The sequence below is a fragment of the Chiloscyllium plagiosum genome, unplaced genomic scaffold (assembly GCF_037043375.1).
Source record: "Chiloscyllium plagiosum isolate Xiang-an unplaced genomic scaffold, Cpla_swu_hap1 HiC_scaffold_45, whole genome shotgun sequence".
NCBI classification, from domain to species: Eukaryota; Metazoa; Chordata; class Chondrichthyes; order Orectolobiformes; family Hemiscylliidae; genus Chiloscyllium; species Chiloscyllium plagiosum.
In genome coordinates, this window is record NW_028270183.1 from 22,239,226 (window position 1) to 22,258,633 (window position 19,408).

General features: G+C 44.4%; 1 protein-coding gene across 11 annotated transcripts in view; it reads left to right on the top strand.

Moving 5' to 3' along the window:
* LOC122552175 (adhesion G protein-coupled receptor L1-like) overlaps nucleotides 1-19,408 on the top strand; it is a 631,704-nt gene that overhangs the window by 493,506 nt on the left and 118,790 nt on the right. For all 11 annotated transcript variants that reach the window (XM_087983422.1, XM_043694733.2, XM_087983425.1 and 8 more), the window contains exon 6: nucleotides 2,329-3,129. In XM_087983422.1, coding sequence (XP_087839548.1) covers nucleotides 2,329-3,129 — 801 coding nt within the window. The remainder of the gene's footprint in view (nucleotides 1-2,328; nucleotides 3,130-19,408) is intronic.

Here is a 19,408-nt window from a genome sequence, read left to right on the forward strand (position 1 = left end):
TTGATTGGTTGAAGCTTTACCATGGTGATCACCTCAGCAGTGCCAAATTGCCAGCCAATCACCAACCCTTTTCTTCCACAGTATAAATTGCTGCGTGAAACTGAATAAAGAATCGTGCACCTTGTGTCTTTCACTGTGTCTCACACCTGTACACATACAACATGGATTCAAAGTTTGTGAGAAGATTTGTAGCTCGGGTGCTCGTTGTAGTGGTTCTGTTCACCGAGCTGGGAATTTGTGTTCCAGACGTTTCGTCCCCTGTCTAGGTGACATCCTCAGTGCTTGGGAGCCTCCTGTGAAGCGCTTCTGTGATCTTTCCTCCGGCATTTGTAGTGGTTTGAATCTGCCGCTTCCGGTTGTCAGTTCCAGCTGTCCGCTGCAGTGATCGGTATATTGGGTGGGTATATATGTGCTTATAAGCACACCGACCTGGACCCAATATACCGACCACTGCAGCGAACAGCTGGAACTGACAACTGGAAGCGGCAGATTCAAATCACTATAAATGCCAGAGGAAAGATCACAGAAGCGCTTCACAGGAGGCTCCCAAGCACTGAGGATGTCACCTAGACAGGGGACGAAACGTCTGGAACACAAATTCCTAGCTCGGCGAACAGAACCACAACAACATGGGGAAAAAACAAGCACTACCGCAGTTAGGCGGTGGGTGTGGGGGTTTAAAAAATATATAAATTGCTGCGATCATTTAAAATTTAGAGTTCTTGAATTCGGTCCTAATGAGTGTGAGATGGAAAGCTTTGCCAACACGTCTGTCTTGTCAGCAAAAATTAACATACTTTTTTTTTCAATTCGATTGACAAATGAGCCCTAATGCTTGGTTTGTTTTTCTTGTGGTTCTGTTAACCTGTGTCACGACATTTAGCGATTTAAAAAATCGCTAGGTATCTGTAGCTGCAGATCCCTTGATTCCATTACACCATTTAGACTTTTACTTTCCAAGGAATGTATGACCCCCTTTTAACGTAGAACCTAATCTCATATTGCAAGGGTTTGTACATTGAAATTAATTTGCAAATTATACATCCATTTTGCAAGTTTGTTAGTGTCTTCCAGTTAATCCGACTCTGTTACCATATTACAGAATCTGTCCTTCAGCCCATCTTGGTGTCTGTGATGCCATCACTCAGTCACACTGTTACTCCATAACCCTGGAGTATGCTCTCTCCCCCCACCCCCCCCCAACAAGTTCCATTGACTCAGTTTATGTTCTTCCTGCTGCTGAAGTTTACAGTTGAGTGTAGGTGTCAGAATTAAAATAGTCGTTCCAAAGGTTCAAGTTAGGAGGGAGACTGCTGCCATGGTACGAAATGGTTGGCACCTTTTGCTGTCCCCTACATCTCGTCATCCCCACAATCATGTACTTGATCTGGAATTATCAGAGGCGAATCCAGGATAGGAGACCTCATCATTGATCTTGTCTCCCTGTTAATCCAGGACACTGAAACCATTTGGAGCACCTAAGTCAATTCAATGTTTTGAGTCTGGTACGACTTTTTCAGCCGAAGAAGGGTCGCTCGACTCGAAATGTTAACTCGCTTTCTCTCTCTCCACAGATGCTGCCAGACCTGCTGAGTTTCTCCAGTGTACTCTGTATCTGTTTCAGATTTCCAGATTTGCAATAGTTTTGCTTTAATGAGAATACTTAACAGTTATCAGATAAAGTGGACATCGAACCACCCTGTATCTTGGCATGGCATCACATGCCAGAGGATATTGCACCTCGGGTTGTGGTCTAAGATGGTTGATGTTGAACTGATCACCAGGAAAGACTCAATATTTCCCAACCATTGGTTTTTAATAGCAAGATGGGTGAACTGACGAGACAATGTTAACCGGTTAAGAAACCACCTGAGTTCTCCCCTCTTTACACTAGTCCCTGCAGTTACCATCAAATGCCCTGTGTGTTTATCACATGCTGGACTCTTCTGGGGTGAGGGGGTATGGTGGAGATTTGGCCTGGGACATGGTGCCAGTAATTTCAGACAACAGGTTGGTTCTGAAGGCTGGGCTCAGAACCTGAGTTGGCACTGACCTTATTGTCACACGGAAACACCATTAGCAAACTCCCAGGCAGTGAAAGCAATCGATGTATTTCACAAACTCTCACGAGTGAACAATGGTCAGAATACCAGCTCATGACTGGATTGCAAGAATTAGTTCATAGCAGACTGGGTCTGTCCATGAATGAAATACCGAATCATGCCCAACTGTTTGATATGATGTGACGCATTTTTTTGTGTGTGTAAATGTGAGCCTTATTAGGAACAAAAGTGATCAGTCTGTGTCTCTATCCTACTTGCTCCGTAGTATTCGTCTGCCCCGGGACATTGCGGAAAGTCTTCGAGCCAACCAATGTCTTTGAGTCAGAGCATGAGGCAGGCGCCTGGTGCAAGGATCCTCTTCAGGCCGGTGACCGCATTTACTACATGCCGTGGATCCCATACCGCACCGACACACTGACCGAGTACGGGTCGTGGGGGGACTACACGGCGGGGCGGCCCACTACCTCATACCGCCTGCCACACCGAGTGGACGGCACCGGCTTTGTGGTGTACGATGGCGCCGTCTTCTACAATAAGGAACGGACGCGGAATGTGGTCAAGTTCGACCTGCGCACTCGCATCAAGAGCGGCGAGGCCATTATCGGAGGTGCCAACTACCACGACACTTCACCCTACCGCTGGGGGGGCAAGACGGACATTGACCTGGCTGTGGACGAGAATGGTTTGTGGGCCATTTATGCCACTGAGCAGAACAATGGCAAACTGGTAGTGAGCCAGCTCAACCCCTACACACTGCGCTTCGAGGGCACCTGGGAGACGGTGTACGACAAGCGGTCAGCCTCTAATGCCTTCATGGTCTGTGGAGTCCTCTATGCCGTACGTTCGGTGTCCAAGGAAGATGACAGTGAGGTCATCGGTAACACCATCGACTTTGCCTTCAACACCAATCTCAACCGGGAGGAGCCAGTCTCCATCGCCTTCCCCAACCCCTACCAATACGTCTCCTCTGTGGACTACAACCCCCGGGATAACCAGCTCTATGTCTGGAACAACCACTTCGTACTGAGGTACTCACTGGAGTTCGGACCCCCTGACCCAACCACAGGTAAGAGCCGTTCTGTCATCTTCCAACTTTGTCTCCTCTTGGGAGTGTCAGTCTGCATTGAGCAAGGCAACTTGGAAAGCTTGGACTCTATAACATAAGCTGATACTTTGCAATGGGTGTGCTACAGATTTACATTTCAACATTTACCCCAAATTATTTCCCTTTTCTTCAATCCAGTAATATTGCAAATTTACGGAAGTCTTTTTTGTTGTTTTATTCAGTTGCAGGGTGTTGGTATTGCTGGTTGGGCCCAGCATTTATTGCCCGTCCCTAGTCACCCCTTGAGAAGGTGGTGGTGAACTGCCTTCTTGAACCACTGCGGTCCACATGTTGTAGGTAGACCCAGATTGCCATCAAGGAGGGAATTCCAGGATTTTGACCCAATGACAATAAAGGAATGGCAATACATTTCCAAGTCAGGATGGTGAGTGGCTTGGAGGGAGATTTGCAGGGGTAGTGCTCCCATGCATCTTGTCCTTCTAGATGGCATTGATTATACTCGAGATGAGAGTACTGCTGAAAAAGCACAGCAGGTCAGGCAGCATCTGAGGAGCAGGAAAATTAACATTTCGATCAGGAGCCCTTCATCAGAAATTCCTAATGAAGGACTCCTGCCCGAAACATCGATTTTCCTGCTCCTCGGATGCTGCCTGACCTGCTGTGCTTTTCCAGCACCACTCAAATCTTGACTGTAATCTCCAGCATCTGCAGTACCCACTTTCGCCCCGGCATTGGTTATATGTTTTGGAGGTGCTGTTGAATGAACTTTGTAGAGTGGTGGTGGAGGGAGTAACGTTTGTGAATGTGGAGCCAAATAAATGGGTTGCTTTGTCTTAGAAGCTGTTGAACTTTGTGAGTGTTGTTGGAGCAGCACTTATCCAAGCACACTGCTGACATGTGCCTTGTTATGCAGTGAGTCATGTTTCTGCCTCTGAACCAGAAGCTCTATGTTCGACTCAACTTCATGACTTGGTGGAGGACGGTATATTTATTATACGTCAACACAGAATGGGTATTAATTTCTAAATCCTTCCAAGCTCACAACACATACTCTTCACTGTAGGTGATTTGCTATCTGCTCCTTTGTTTACCTGCAAGTTTGGTCCCAGACCCAGGTAGAGAAATAAGTAAGTTCTTATCCATGGAAAGTCTGACCTATCCCCAGTGGATAACAAGGAGTTAGCATACACCTTTCAATTCATACTGAGGAGAGATCATTTATCTGGTCCATGTGTGAGAGAAAATTTATTAAATTGTTCAGTGGACTTTGTAGAATTTAAAAAGGACAGAGATATGTTGGTGGAGTGGGCAGATAGATGGCTCATGGAGTTTGGTGTGGAGAACAGTGAGTTCATGCATCTTGGTTCAAAGAACACAGACAAACAATAGAAAATAAGGGCTACAATTCTATAGGAAGAGATCATTGAAGGTGGCAGGACAAGTGGAGAGAGCAGTTAATAAATCCATATTAATAGGAGCATGGGAGCAAGGAGGAGGAGCTTAACCTGTATAAGAGACTTGTTACACACCTCAGCTGGGTTTATGTACAGTTCTAGGCACCAGCTTATGGGTAGGATGGAAATGCATTGGAGAGATTGCAGAAATGATTTACAAAAATGATTCCAGGAATTAACTGTTGCAGTTATGAGGATAGACTGGAGAAGTTGTGACTGTTTTTTTTCTTGAACAGAGAAGGCTAAAAGGATAGAGGTTATCATAATCATGAGGGACCCAGATAGAATAGATAGAGAGAAACTGTTCCTACTTGTGAAAGGACTAAAATGTGAGGCCATAGATTTAAAGTAATTTGCAAAAAACAAGCAAGAATTTTTCTCATTCCATGAGTACTTACAGAATGGAATGCATTGCCTGGAAATGTGGTAAGTTCAATTGAGGGATTCAACAGGGCATTGTTTATACAATTAAATCCAGTTTATAAATTAGGGGAAAAGGCAGATGAATGGCCTGCCATAATGCTCATTCAGCCAGCAGGTACAGATGCAAATGCCCAAATGACCCCATTCTGTGTTACAATGGCTGTCTGATTCTGAAGTGTTAAGAGCAGGAGAGATTCATGGTCAACCATTTGACAGCTTCTTCCATTATTATCCATCATTCCAGAGTACATCACAAAAGTGTATGTTGTCACAGCATCTCGGACTTCTTGGGGGTATGAATAACTTCACAGAGGCTGATATCCTAATACCCAAGCCACCCTTTATTTATATGTGGAGAGTCCTTGAACAGAACCTCTGACACTTAAGTTTACATCTGTCAGCCAGGGACTCCCTGAAGGACCAGGTTAACAGCCCCAGTCAGGAACTCATATTCTATGAGGGCCACCTGACTGGCCTCACTACAATCACTACATTCCTACCCCTCTCAGTCTGAGGAGATAGGCCAGTTTTTCTTCCTGTACGCCCCTCTTGGGGCGGTTTAGCACCAGGTCAGATTTCTCCAACTCTGCCTCTGATACAGTAATGCACAGTAGTTCGTCTCTTGCACCTGGAGCTTCTCAGAAGAAATTCATTCTCCTCTTCAAGCGGCAAAGGTATCTGTCATGTCCACTTCCAATTCTGAGCTATTTTCAACACTTGACGAAGAGGAAGAGCCCACGGGTTCCAGAACAGTCAGAAAGGCAGTCGAGGAGCCAGGGACATTTTGCTCCCACACCATTTACGAGTTTGCAGCATTCATGTGGTCCATGTGCTTGTTCAGAATAGTCAGACCCATCTGAACTGTATATGTCGACCTTACGTTGACCATGCCTCTTAGCCATGCAGGGCCATTCCTGTGATTTCAGCTTCATTCCCTGAAGTAAGTGGTCTCGCTTAGCAGAGTTTTGTGTCCTGATGCCATTTCATACTTAGGAAGATCAGATTTAACCTGGCGCAGGGTCTTCTCCCCAACTCTGCTGGAGATATCCCTGGAGTTGCATGAGAGATGGTCCTCTAATCAAATTGGAACCGGACAGTTTGGTATCTAGTGAAGTTGTAGACTCTTTCTTTAAGCCTGCCTTCAAAGTTTGGACTGCTGTCTCTACCAGATGATGGATGGTATGGAACTGTCCTTATATGGCGAATCCCATTTACCTTTAGGAAATACTCAAATTCCTTGCAGTAAACAATCTGAAACCAACACTTCCAGGAGTCCATGTATTGCAAAAGATGTACTCAGTTTTTCTAACATCATCCCTGTGTTTGATCAATGAATTATATGCACATCCAGTCATTTTGAGTGAGCATCCACAATGACTAAAACATTGAGCCCATGAAAGGACACGCATAGTCAACATGGAACCGAGTCCAGGGTTTACCTGGCCATTCCCACAAATATGGGAGAGCTGCTGTCAGTAATGTTTGTCCTTGTTGACACTCTGACACTGCCCCACCCATGCAGCTATGTCTGCATTCAATCCTGGCCAGCAGACATAACTTAGCACCAACATCATCATAGGAGAGATCACTTATCGAAGTTTATAAAATAATGAGGGTATAGGTAGACTTAATGTTAATGAGGGATTTCAAGACTAGGAGGCACATTATTAAGGTGAGAAGGGAGAGATTTAAAAAATACATGAGGGGCAAATATTTTACACAGAGGGTGGTTCGCGTGTGGAATGAACTTGCTGAGGAAGTCATGGATGTGCGTATAAGTACCGTATTTAAAAGATATTTGGATAAGTACATGAATAGGAAAGGTTTGGAGGGATATGGGCCAGGAGCAGGAAGGCGGGACTAATTTAGTTTGGGATTATGCTTGTCATAGACTGGTTGGACCGAAGGGTGCTTCGTGTTGTATGACTGTGATTCTATCTTCATTTTGGAACCCCTGGATGACCCTGATGAAGTTCAGCCAGTATCTAGCAGTGATCTTTGCTTTGGACAATCATCCTTGCTGCCTATAATAATATGCTGTCGTCTAGTGTGATTTGGTCTCTCTGAGTCCAAAAAGGTTTCAGTTCTGGTTGTGATGGCCCTTTGGGTCCCCCATCACCACCAGCTGTTTCTGTTTGCCACTGATCCCTGAGGCACACCACAAGCCACTAATTGCCAACAAGAACAACATTAATTTGTCCCCACTCTTTGCTTTCTGTTAGTTAACGAACCTTCTATCCATGCTAATACATTCCCTGTAACGCCATGCCCTTTATCTCATGCGGTAGTGTTTTGTGTGATACCTTGTCAAATGCCTTCTGGAAATCTAGACACACCACATCCACTCATTCCCCATTATTTACTGTGCTTGTAATGTTCTCAAAGAATTCCAGAAAATTTGTTAAACATGACCTGCTTTTCATGAACCCATGCTGTGTCTGCCCGATGGGACAAGTTCTATCCAAATGTGTCACTATTTCTTTCTTGATTATAGATTCAAGCATTTTCCCCACTACAGAAGTTAAGTTAACGGGCCTATAGTTACCCACCTTTTGTCTACCTTCTTTCTTAAATAGTGGCATTACATTCGCCATTTTGCATTCTGCCGGAACTGCCCCAGAGTCCACCGAATTTTGGCAAGTTAGCACAAGTGCATCTGCTATTTTCCCTGCCATCTCTTTTAGAACTCTGAGATACATTCAGTCAGGGTCAGAAGTCTTGTCTACCTTTAGCTCCATTAAATTGCCCAACACTACCTCTTAGTTTCTAGGTCCTCATGTGCCATAGATTCCTTGTCATCAATTATTGGCATGTTATTTGTGTGGTCCACTACAAAGACTGATATAAAATACCTGTTCAACGCCTCAGCTATTTTGTCATTTCCCATTATTAAATCCTGCTTCTCATCCTCTAAGGGACCAGTGTCTACTTTCGCCACTCTTTCGTTTCAGATATTTGTAGAAACTTCTATGTATTTTTATATTCTGAGCTAGTTTCCATCTTACCATTTTGTATACATTTTTTTTTCCTGGCTTTCTGTTGACCTTTAAAAATTTTCCAGTCCTCTCGATTCCTACTAATTTTTGTCACTTTGTTGCATTTGCTTTCAATCAGTGAAAAATCACTTTGAAAGTCTCCACAGTTCCTCAATTGTCCCACCATAAAGTGTTTGCTCCCAGTTTACCTTAGCCAACTCCTCCCTCATCTCATTGTAGTCTTCTTTGTTTAAGCGCAGGACTCCAATATTAGATTTTACCTTCTCACACTTCATCTGTATTTTAAATTCAGATACTGTGATTGCTCCTTCCGAGAAGATCCCTAACTATGAGATCATCAATTATTCCTGTCTCATTACACAGGATCAGATCTTGGATAGCGTGCTCCCTCATGGATTCCATTACATACTGCTCGAGGAAACTATCACAAATACATTTTATGAACTCCTCAAGGCTGCCTTGACTGACTTAGTTTAACCAATCAATATGTGGATTAAAATCCCCCATGATAATCACCATACCATTTCTACATGCATCACTTATTTCTTTGTTTATTGACCCAATGTCTTTTGCCCTGAAAAAAATAACACATTCGTTCCACATACTGGGCCCAGTCCTTGACAGCAGATCGAACAAGTCAAATTTCCCAAATAGTGGCATAATGCCAGCCCAACTCAGAAACAACTGTTGCAAGCAAATTTCTTCAAGAGTGTGCTTTTGTCTCGTCGCCACTGAATTAGCGCCACAGAGGCTAGTATCTGTCACCAAGTCACCCTTTATTTGCACATGGAGCATCCTTGACATTGATTGAACTCTCTCCGAGCCAGTCTCAGAGTGAACAGAACCTCTGACACTCCTGTTTATATCTGTCAGCTAGGGCTCCCTGATTGGACCAGATTAACAGCCCCAATCGGGGAGCTCACATTCTATGAAGTTCACCTAGCTGACCTTGTTACAATCACTATAAGATGGGACAGATTTCTCAGTTGATTAGATTTCTCTAGTCAATCAGATTAATCTAAATAGCACACAACTCAATCCCCATTCCAACTGGAGTGGATTCATGATCTGCCACCTTGCCTAAACCATGGAGGTGATCTTAGGGCAATGGGCCAAACCTGCCTTCTTGCTGAATACAGAAGAAAATTCCAAAGACTGCAGCAGTTCAAGGAGGTGGCTCATTACCACCGTCCCAAGAGCAATTAGGGATGGGCAATAAATTCAGGTCTAGCCAGCAACACCTCCACGCTGTAAACATGTAAAAATACTGTCTAAAGAGGACCAATTTCCTTTCGTGAAGGGCATCATTGAACCAAACGGATCGTATAATTTGAACTCACATTTACCAACTCATGGGTCTCCAATTCCAAACTGGTTTCAGATATAGAAATTAGACATGAGTACTTTCCAAATAATGGCATTGCACATGTCTTGCCTCCCTCCTACCATCAATCTAGTACCCCAGCAATCTCTCTTTAAATGGCTGTCAGCCTTTTTCCTTTCATTGGTATCAAATGGTTTCAACTTGCATTTGTTGGTTTGAGACCATTGTGTGTCGAGCATACTGGCTTCCTGTTGTGTGTTTAGTAATGTGAACAGTTTAGTAGGATCTTCCTAAAGCCTGTCTTTCCCTTTTTTGTTCAGCGATGTTACTATACACTTCTGGAGCAGGATGGGCTTGAACCCAGACCTTCAAGTCCAGAGATAGAGCCACTACCACTGCACCATAAGAGCCCTAAAATATACTCTCAGATATCTTTTAATCAACCTGTTCAGAAATATTATGACATACCTTCGGAGCAGTGGTACTTAAGCCTGGTTCTCCTAGCTCAGAGTAGAGACACTATCACTGCGCCGCAAAAGCTGCTATGAAGCATGCTCCAAATGCTTGTTTTTGTCCAGCACAGACATGATGAGCTGCAGGGCCTTTTCTTGTGCTGTAGGCCTCTATGGCCACGGGAGTAGGTGGGACTTGAAGCCAAGCCTGCTGGTAGGGACACTTCGACTACACCATCTAAATACTTAAGTAAACAATTCACTTCATCTGTGCACTTCAGCAATATAATTAACGTGTCATTAGCAGTCAGGCTTCTGGTTTAATAGTTCAGCTACTGTACCTGCAGAGGTGTTATAGTGATATCAGTCGGGTTTTACTGTATCTATAGTGAAACAATGAGCTGTTGTTGTGCGTGCTGTGAAGTAACACTTACATATTGCAAACTGAATCCGCACATTGTTATTACACCCTGAACAGTGCACCAGCAGAGCATTACATACATCCAAAATGAGAACTGGAGCTCTGGTCTGCTTATGCATGGATCAGTCAGCTCACCCGAAACCTCTGCCCCTTTTATAGATCCCTACAGTGTGGAAACAGGCCCTTTGGCCCAACCAGTCCACACCGACTCTCTGAAGTGTAACCCATCCAGACCCATTTCCCTCTAACTAATGCATCTAACACTATGGGCAATTTAGCACGGCCAATTCACCTGACCTGCACATCTTTGGATTGTGGGACAAAATTGGAGGACGCAGAGGAAACCCATGCAGACACGGCGAGAATACTCCACACAGACTGAATTGGAGTATTTGGAGCTTGAGCAGAAGAACAGAGGGGGAGAAGGTGATGTAGCAGTGATGCTGAGCAATCCAAAGACCCGAGTGAATGTTTTGCTGACATGGGTCCAAAATCCACCCTATGCCAAACGGTGAAATGTAATTTCAATGAATACATCTGGAACTGAAAGCTATGGTGACCATGAAACTATTACTGATTGTTGTAAAAAACCCATCTGGTTCTCTCATGCCATTTAGTGGAGGAAACTGCTATCTTTACCAGGTCTGGCTGACATGTAACTCCAGACCCACTGTAATGGGTATCACTCTTAATTGCCCTCTGAATGGCTTAATGAATCACACAATTCAAGGAGAAATTAGGGATGGGCAGTAAATGCCAGTCTTGCCAGCGATACAACAAATAATTTTTTTTAAAACACCATCGGGAATCTATGACTGAACTTGTTCATTCGGCCCCTTCCTGACCCTCTGTTGCCCTAATACTGGGTAGGAATCACACGCTCCACCCTGACTCTGCATACATCTCCCGCTACCTAGATGCGATCAGGGGGCCCAAATCTAAACCAGTCTGTGGAGACGCTGTACTCTCACCTCCAGGTTTGATGGGTTCAGTACAGATTCATGAGCCCATAATGCAGGCTGATACACTGAGGATGTGCCACACAGTCAGAGAAGCTGTCATTCAAATGAGCAAGTCCCTACCTGCTCTGTCAGGTGGACGTGAAAGATCCGATAGCAATTGCAACAGAACTGCAGACTCACTGCAAGATGGCCAGGACAGCAGAAAGTGAATTAGGTCGACAATAACAACTTAATCATTATATGGCACCTTTACCACAATGAAATGATCCAAGGTGTTTCACAGGAGTATTATAAAACAAAAATATGAAACCAAACCATATAAGGAGTTATTGGCTCAGATGCACCTGGTTAGAGAAGTTTTTAGAATTGCCTTAAAGGGGGAGAGCATGGTAGACAAGGAGGAGTGGGAAGGGAGAACTCAAGACTATAAAGGCAGGGCAATTAAAATCAGTTATTTTTCAGAGGCCAGAATTGGAGCAGTGCAGAGATCACAGTGATTTGTTGGGGCTGGGGCGGGGGGGGGGGTTACAGAGAGAGTGAAGGGTGTAGGGGCTGGAGGAGTTTACAGAGAGAGGGAGGGGTGTAGAGGCTGGAGGACGTTACAGAAACAGGGAAGGGTATAGGGACTGCAGGAGGTTACAGAGAGAGGAGTGTAGCGGCTGGAGGACATTACAGAGATAGGGAGGGGTGTGGGGGCTAGAGGAGGTTACAGAGATAGGGGTTTGGAGGCTGAAGGAGGTTACAGAGATAGGGAGGGATGTAGGGGCTGGAGGAGGCTACAGAGATAGGGAAGGGTATTGGTACTGCAGGAGGTGACAGAGACAGGGACCGGTGTAGAGGCTGGAGGAGGTACAGAGATAGGTAAGGGTATAGGGACTGCATGCGGTGACAAAGACAGGGAGGGGTATAGAGGCTGGAGGAAGTTACAGAGATAGTGAGGGATGTAGGGGTTGGAGAAGGCTACAGAGATAGGGAAGGGCATTGGTACTGCAGGAGGTGACAAAGACAGGGACGTGTGTAAAGGCTGGAGGAGGTACAGAGATAGGGAAGGATGTAGGTACTGCAGGAGGTTACAGAGATTGGGGAGGGTATAGGGACTGCATGCGGTAACAAAGACAGGGAGGGGTATAGAGGCTGGAGGAGGTTACAGAGATAGGGAGGGGTGTAGGGACTGGAGGTAGTTACAGAGATAGGGAGGGGTGTAGGGGCTGGAGGAGGTTACAGAGATAGGGAGGGGTACAGGGTCTGGAGGAGGGTACAGAAATAGGGAGGGATGTACAAGCTGGAGGAGGTTACAGAGATAGTGAGGGATGTAGGGTCTGGAGGAGGTTACAGAGATAAGGAGGGATGTAGGGTCTGGAGGAGGTTACAGAAATAAGGAGGATTATAGGGACTGGAGGAGGTCACAGAGATAGGGAGGAGTGTAGGAACTGGAGGAGGTTACAGAAACAGGGAAGTGTGTAGGGGCTGGAGGGGAATACAGAGATAGGGTGGGGTATAGGGTCTGCAGGAGGGTACAGAGGTAGAGAGGGGTGTAGGAGCTGGAGGAGGTTACAGAGATAGGGAGGGATGCAGGGTCTGCATGAAGTTACAGAGACAAAGGAGTATAGGGGCTGGAGGAGGTTACATAAAGACAGAGGGTTGCAGAGTCTTGAGAACATTACAGAGACAGGAGTGTAGGAGCTGGAGGAGGTTACAGAGATAGAGACGGGTGTAGAGGATGGAGGAGGTTAGAGAGATCGGAAGGGGTGTAGGGTCGGGAAGTAGATACAGAGATACAGCGGGATATAGGGGCTAGAGGAGGTTACAAAGGTGTAGGATTTTGAAAGTGAGGGTGGGCTCTTTGGTGTTGAGATTTCAGCACTGACAGCCAGTGAGGATTAGTGAACACAGCAGTTGTAGGGAGATGGGCCTGTTGTGAGTTAAGGCGACAGTATTCTGGATGACCTCCAGTTTAGAGTGGAGGAGAATTAGCATTGGATTGGTCAAGCTTAGTGGTAATGATAAAACACAGACGAGGATAAAACACAGCAATAGATTTGCTGCACCTTATCTCGTCAAATGCTAATGTGAGCTCACTGCAAAGCTCTAAGCCAACATTGATCTGAAGTGCAGAGAAAGCAAGCTACATGAGCCCAGAATCAAAGAGTGGAAGCTGGCTTTGAGATAGTTGAGCAGCAGGGGGAATGGGAAGGTAATCCTATTCTCCAGCAGCCACGATTGATACTGATATAGATTTGGCTGGCCGCAATGTGACTGACGTTTGGAAAGGTCAGCTCATACAACGAACAATAAGAAACTCAAATATATTTCCCAAGGTCCAGCTGCATTGTGAAGGAGGCAAAGGCTTAAAAAAATGGATTATCCACAGAGCAATCAAACATCATTCAGGCAGCCATTCTGCTAAGTACCACCTGCTCATTGCCAGAAACGTAAATAACTCTGAAACTGATATTTTATCGTCCATTTGCTCTTGAGATATGCATTTGTTGCCATTCCTAGACAATGTAAAAGTAATGCGACGGATTCCTGAATTTAAGCTTTGTCAATGGTGGAGAAGCTCTGAAGGTTCTGCAAGTCTTTGGAAACAGCGATGCAGACGTGACAGTTTGTTCACTTTAAGAATCTACAATCTGTCATAAAAGTCTGTCTCAGCCTTGAATATACTTAATGATCCAGCCTCAACAACCCTCTGCAGTAAAACACTCCACAGATTCACTATTCTCTAAGTAAAGAAATTCCTCCATATCTCTGTCTTAAATTGGTGACTCCTTATTTTGAGATGATGCACTCTGGTCCTATACTTATCCACAAGGGGAAACAATTTTTCTGTATCTATCCTGTCAAGTTTTTTATGAATCCTGTATGTTTCAATAAGGTCACCTCACATTCTTTCAAACTCCAATGAGAATAGGCCCAACCTACTCAACCTATGTTCATAAAATAGTCCCTCAGAACATTCTCTGGACTTCTTTCAATGCCAGTATATCTTTCCTTAGATAAGGGCCCAAAACTGTTCACAGTATTCCAACTGAGGTCTGACGAACACCTTGTGTAGTTTTGTCAAACTTCCCCAGTATTATACTTCATTCTATTTGCCTTCCCTATTAACCACTGAACTTGGATGCTAGCATTTGATTATTCTTGAACTTTTGGGTGGCACGGTGGCACAGTGGTTAGCACTGCTGTCTCACAGCGCCAGAGACCCAGGTTCAATTCCTGCCTCAGGCGACTGACTATGTGGAGTTTGCTCATTCTCCCCGTGTCTGCGTGGGTTTCCTTCGGGTGCTCCAGTTTCCTCCCACAGTCCAAAAATGTGCAGGTTAGGTGAATTGGCCATGTTAAATTGCCCGTAGTGTTAGGGCAGGGGTAAATGTAGGGGAATGGGTCTGGGTGGGTTGGGCTTCGGCAGGTCGGTGTGGACTGGTTGGGCCGAAGGGCCTGTCTCCACACTGTAAGTAATCTAATCTAATCTAAATGGTGGACTGGTGCTGACAAGGCTGGGCTTGGTCTTGTTTCTAATGCCTAGTTCAATGTATTGTCCTGTTCTTACATTCCAGTACTTCAGCAGGATTTTATTAGCTCCAAAATACTTTCATACTACAGGAACAGAATGAAGCCTTTTGGCCTATCATATCTGAACTGGATCTCCATAGGAGTAAAATATCTGATGCCACTCCCACGCCCTCTTCCCAAAACCCTGCACATTCTTTCTTTTCAGATAATGATCCAAATCACTCTTGAACCTTGTTTGAACCTGCCTACTCTCAAGCAGTATACTTCAGATCCCAATCATTCACTCTGTAAAGACATTTCTCCTGACATGGCTGATGTTCCCTTTCTTGGGGATGTCCTGAGTTTGCAAATGACACTCAATAGGCATCTCATTTCCAGTTTCTCCTGCTTCTGGACACTCCTTCCACCTATCCACTGTTTGGACCTTTAAATGGTTCCCACAGAGTGATGGAGGTCAAAGCCAGCCCAACAGCAAGTAGGTTATGCAGTGATGAGATAGTCTGTGATGCCTGTGACTGAGGGCTCCATTCCTGTCACTCCCAGTGTTTGCCACCTCCCTTGAACAGATGCCTTTCTGTTGCCTTCCTGCACACTCCATAGACATGCTCATGAATCTTTCCCTTCATTAGACACTGGGTGCTCAGTAATATTGGCTAGGCCACATCTATTGCCCCACGTCTGGTGCCCTTGATTTTCTCTGATCCTCCTCCAATCCTTCCTCATGTCAAGAATGTACAAAATAGGGCCAGGAGCAGGCCATTCGGCCCCTTGAACTTGTTCCAACATTCAGTAAGATCTTTTCTGATCTGATTGTAGCCTCCTGTCCACCTTCCTCCTCAATTAACCTTCAATTCTCCATCAGCTACAAAAGTTACCCACATTCCATACTCTTCCCAATTAAATTCCTTTGTGGATGGTAATTCAAAGATCCCTCAACTCCAGGAATTGGACCCAGCGATGGTTAAGCAACGGGGCCCATGTTCAAGTTTCATTGTATTCTTTTATGGGTTGTGGGTCTTTCTGGAAAGGCTGGCCTTTGTTGCACATCCCCATAATCTGAAGTGAACAATTTACTGGGCCATCTCAGCTTCAAGAGACAACTACATTACTGCAGGTCCAGAGTCACATAGATGCTAGCCTGAGTGAGGATGGCAGATTCCCTTTCCAAAGGGTTATTAGTGATTTAGATTACCTCTAATGAAATTCAGTGGTCACCATTATGAAGACTAGTTTTTAATTTCAGATTTATTAATTTAAACTCCACCAACTGCTGTAGTAGGATTTGGTCCCATATCAACAGCATTAGCCTGTACCACTGTGACAAATCCAGTGATGACACCACTGTTCTGTTGCAGCTCTCTATCCGTATTACTTTAAGAAACATGGTCATGTTATCTTTACTGCATCATAGTATGTGACCTGAGGATCCAAAGATCTCAGATTTTATCCAATAACAGATCACTTGAAGCATAACACTCGGATAGCCTCAAGACACTGAAGCAGAAGTAGGCCATTTAGTCCATCGAGTGAACTCTGCCATTCAATGAGATTATAGCTGATCTGATCATCTCAACTCCATCTCCTGCTTTCTCCCTTTAACCTTTGGGTCCCTTCCTGCTTAAAAATCTGTCTATCTCAGCTTTGAATGTATTTAATAACACACTCCTAATAACGTGACTATGATAGGCATCCTAACAATCATGTGGCAATTGAGAAATAGATTGGTAGCCAATTCATTGGCTCTACAGAAATAATCGGGTATTTATAATAGGAGAGGTGAGAGTCAAATGGTACTATTGCTAGTCCAAAGATGTGCAAGTTAGGTGGATTGTCCATGTTAAATTGTTCATAGCGTTCAGGGTTGGGTAGGCTAGCCATGAGAAATGCATGGTTACAGGGATAAGGTGGGGGAGGGGTCTGGTTGGGATTAACTTCAGAGGGTCAGTATAGACTTATTGGCCTAATTGGCCTATTTCCACACTGTAGGGATTCTATTCTATTCTATTCTATTCTGTTCTACACTATCAGTACAGAGACCTTGGTAATGTTCTGGGGAGCCAGTTTTGAATCATGGCAGATGATGGAACTTGAATTCAATTCCAAAAAATCTGGAATTAAAAGTCTAATTCTGACCATGGAACCATTGTTGGTTGTCAGAAAAATCCATCTGATCCATTAATATCCTTTAGGAAAGTTGGCAGGTAGGATCAAGGAAAACCGGAAAGCTTTCTATAGATATATCAGGAATAAAAGAATGATAAGAGAAAGGTGAGGGCCAATCAAGGATAGTAGTGGGAAGTTGCGTGTGAAGTCCGAGGAGATATGGGAAGCAGCAAATGAATATTTTTCATTAGTATTCACACTGGAAACAGACAAGGTTGTCAAGGAGAATACTGAGATACAGGCTTTTAGACTAGACCAGATTGAGGTTCACAAGGAGGAGGTGTTAGCAATTCTGGAAAGTGTGAAAATAAATAAGTCCCCTGGGCCAGATGGGATTTATCCCAGGATTCTCTGGGAAGCTGGGGAGGAGATTGCAGAGCCTTTAGCTTTGATCTTTATGTTGTCATTGTCTACAGGAATAGTGCCAGAAGACTGGAAGATAGCAAATATTGTCCCCTTGTTCAAGAAGGAGAGTAGAGACAACCCTGGTAATTATAGACCAGTGAGCTTTACTTCGGTTGTGGGTAAACTATTGGAAAGGGTTATAAGAGATAGAATTTATAATCATCTCGTGAGGAGTTGATTAGGGATAGTCAACACGATTTTATGAAGGGTAGGTCGTGCCTCACAAACCTTATTGAGTTATTTGAGAAGGTGACCAAACAGGTGGAGGAAGATAAAGTGGTTGATGTGGTGTATATAGATTTCAGTAAAGTGTTTGATAAGGTTTCCCACGGTAGACACAAAACACGAAGGCATGGGATTGAGGGTGATTTAGCGGTTTGGATAACAAATTGGCTAAATGAAAGAAGACACAGGATGGTGGTTGATGGGAAATGTTCTTCTTGGAGTTCAATTATTAGTGGTTTACCATAAGGATCTCTTTTGGGTCCACTGCTGTTGTCATTTTGCATAGAAGGATGGGTTAGTAAATTTGCAGATGACACTAAGGTGGGTGGAGTTGTGTATAGTGCTGAAAGATGTTGCAGGTTACAGAGGGACATAGATAAGCAGCAGAGAGGAGGCAAATGGAGTTTAATGCAGAAATGTGTGAGGTGATTCACTTTGAAAGGAGCAGCAGGAATAAAGGTAAGATTCTTGGTAGTATAGATGAGCGAAGAGATCTTGGTGTGCATGTACATAGATCCCTGAAAGTTGCCACCCAGGTTGATAGGATTGTTAAGAAGGCATTGTTAAGAACTAACTGTGTTAGTTTTTATTGGTAGAGGGATTGAGTTTCATATCCACGAGGTCATGCTGCAGCTGTACAAAACTCTGGTGCAGCCGCACTTGGAGTATTGCGTGCAGTTCTGGTCACTGCATGACAGGAAGGATGTGGAAGCTTTGGAAAGGGTTCAGAAGAGATTTACTAGGATGTCGCCTGGTATGAAGGGAAGGTCTTATGAGGAAAGGCTGAGGGACTTGAGGGTGGTTCTGTTAGAGAGCAGAAGGTTGAGAGGTGACTGAATTGAGACATATAAGATAATCAGAGGGTTAGCTCGGGTGGACAGTGGAACCTTTTTCCTCAGATGGTGATGGCTAGCATGAGGGGTCATAGCTTTAAATTGAGGGGTGATAGACAGAGGACAGAGGCGAGAGGTAGTTTTTTTTTTACTCAGGGAGTAGTAGGGACATGGAATGCACTGCCTGCAACAGAAGTAGACTCGCCAACTTTAAGGTGTTAAAATGTTCATTGGATGGATGGATTGGCTTCACAGGTCAGCGCAACATCGAGGGCTGAAGGGCCTGTACTGCGCTGTAATGTTCTATGAAAGGAAATTGCTGTCCTAACTTGGTCTGGCCTAAATGTGACTCCAAACCTACAGCAATGTGGTTGACTCTCAACTGTCATCTGGGCCATTAGGGACAGGCAATGAATGGTGGCCAGAGCAGCAATGCCCTCATCCCATGAATGAACAAAGAGAGACCAACCCCAATATTAAGGATGGATTTTTTGAAATGTACACAGGCGTAAAGGAAGCATATGTTAGGTATATATAGCAAGGATCGAATGAATCCCTAGAGAAGTATAAAGGAAGTAAGACCATAAAATATAGGAACAGAAATTAGGCCATTCAGCCCATCGTGTCTGCTCCGCCATTCAATCATGGCTGATGAGTTTCTCAACCCCATTCTCCCACTTTCTCCCTGTAACCCTTGATTCCCTTAATACTCAAGAATTTCTCTATCTCAATCTTAAATATACTCAATGACCGGTCCTTTAGTGGTAATGAATTCCATATATTTACCACTCTCTGGCTGAAGAAGATTCTCCTTATCTACGTTCGAAAAGGTCTTCCCTTTACTCTAAGGCTGTGCCTTTGGATCTAATCTCTCCGATCAAAGCAAATATCTTCCCAACATCCACTCTGTCCAGGCCATTTAGTATTCAGTAAGTTTCAATTAGATCCATCGAGTACAGATCCAGAGTCCTCAACCATTCCTCATATGTTAAGCTTTTCATTCCTGGGACCATTCTCATGAACCTCCTCTGAACAAGCTCCAGGACTAGTACATCCTTCCTGAGATATGGGGCCTAAAACTGCACACAATACACCAAATGTGGTC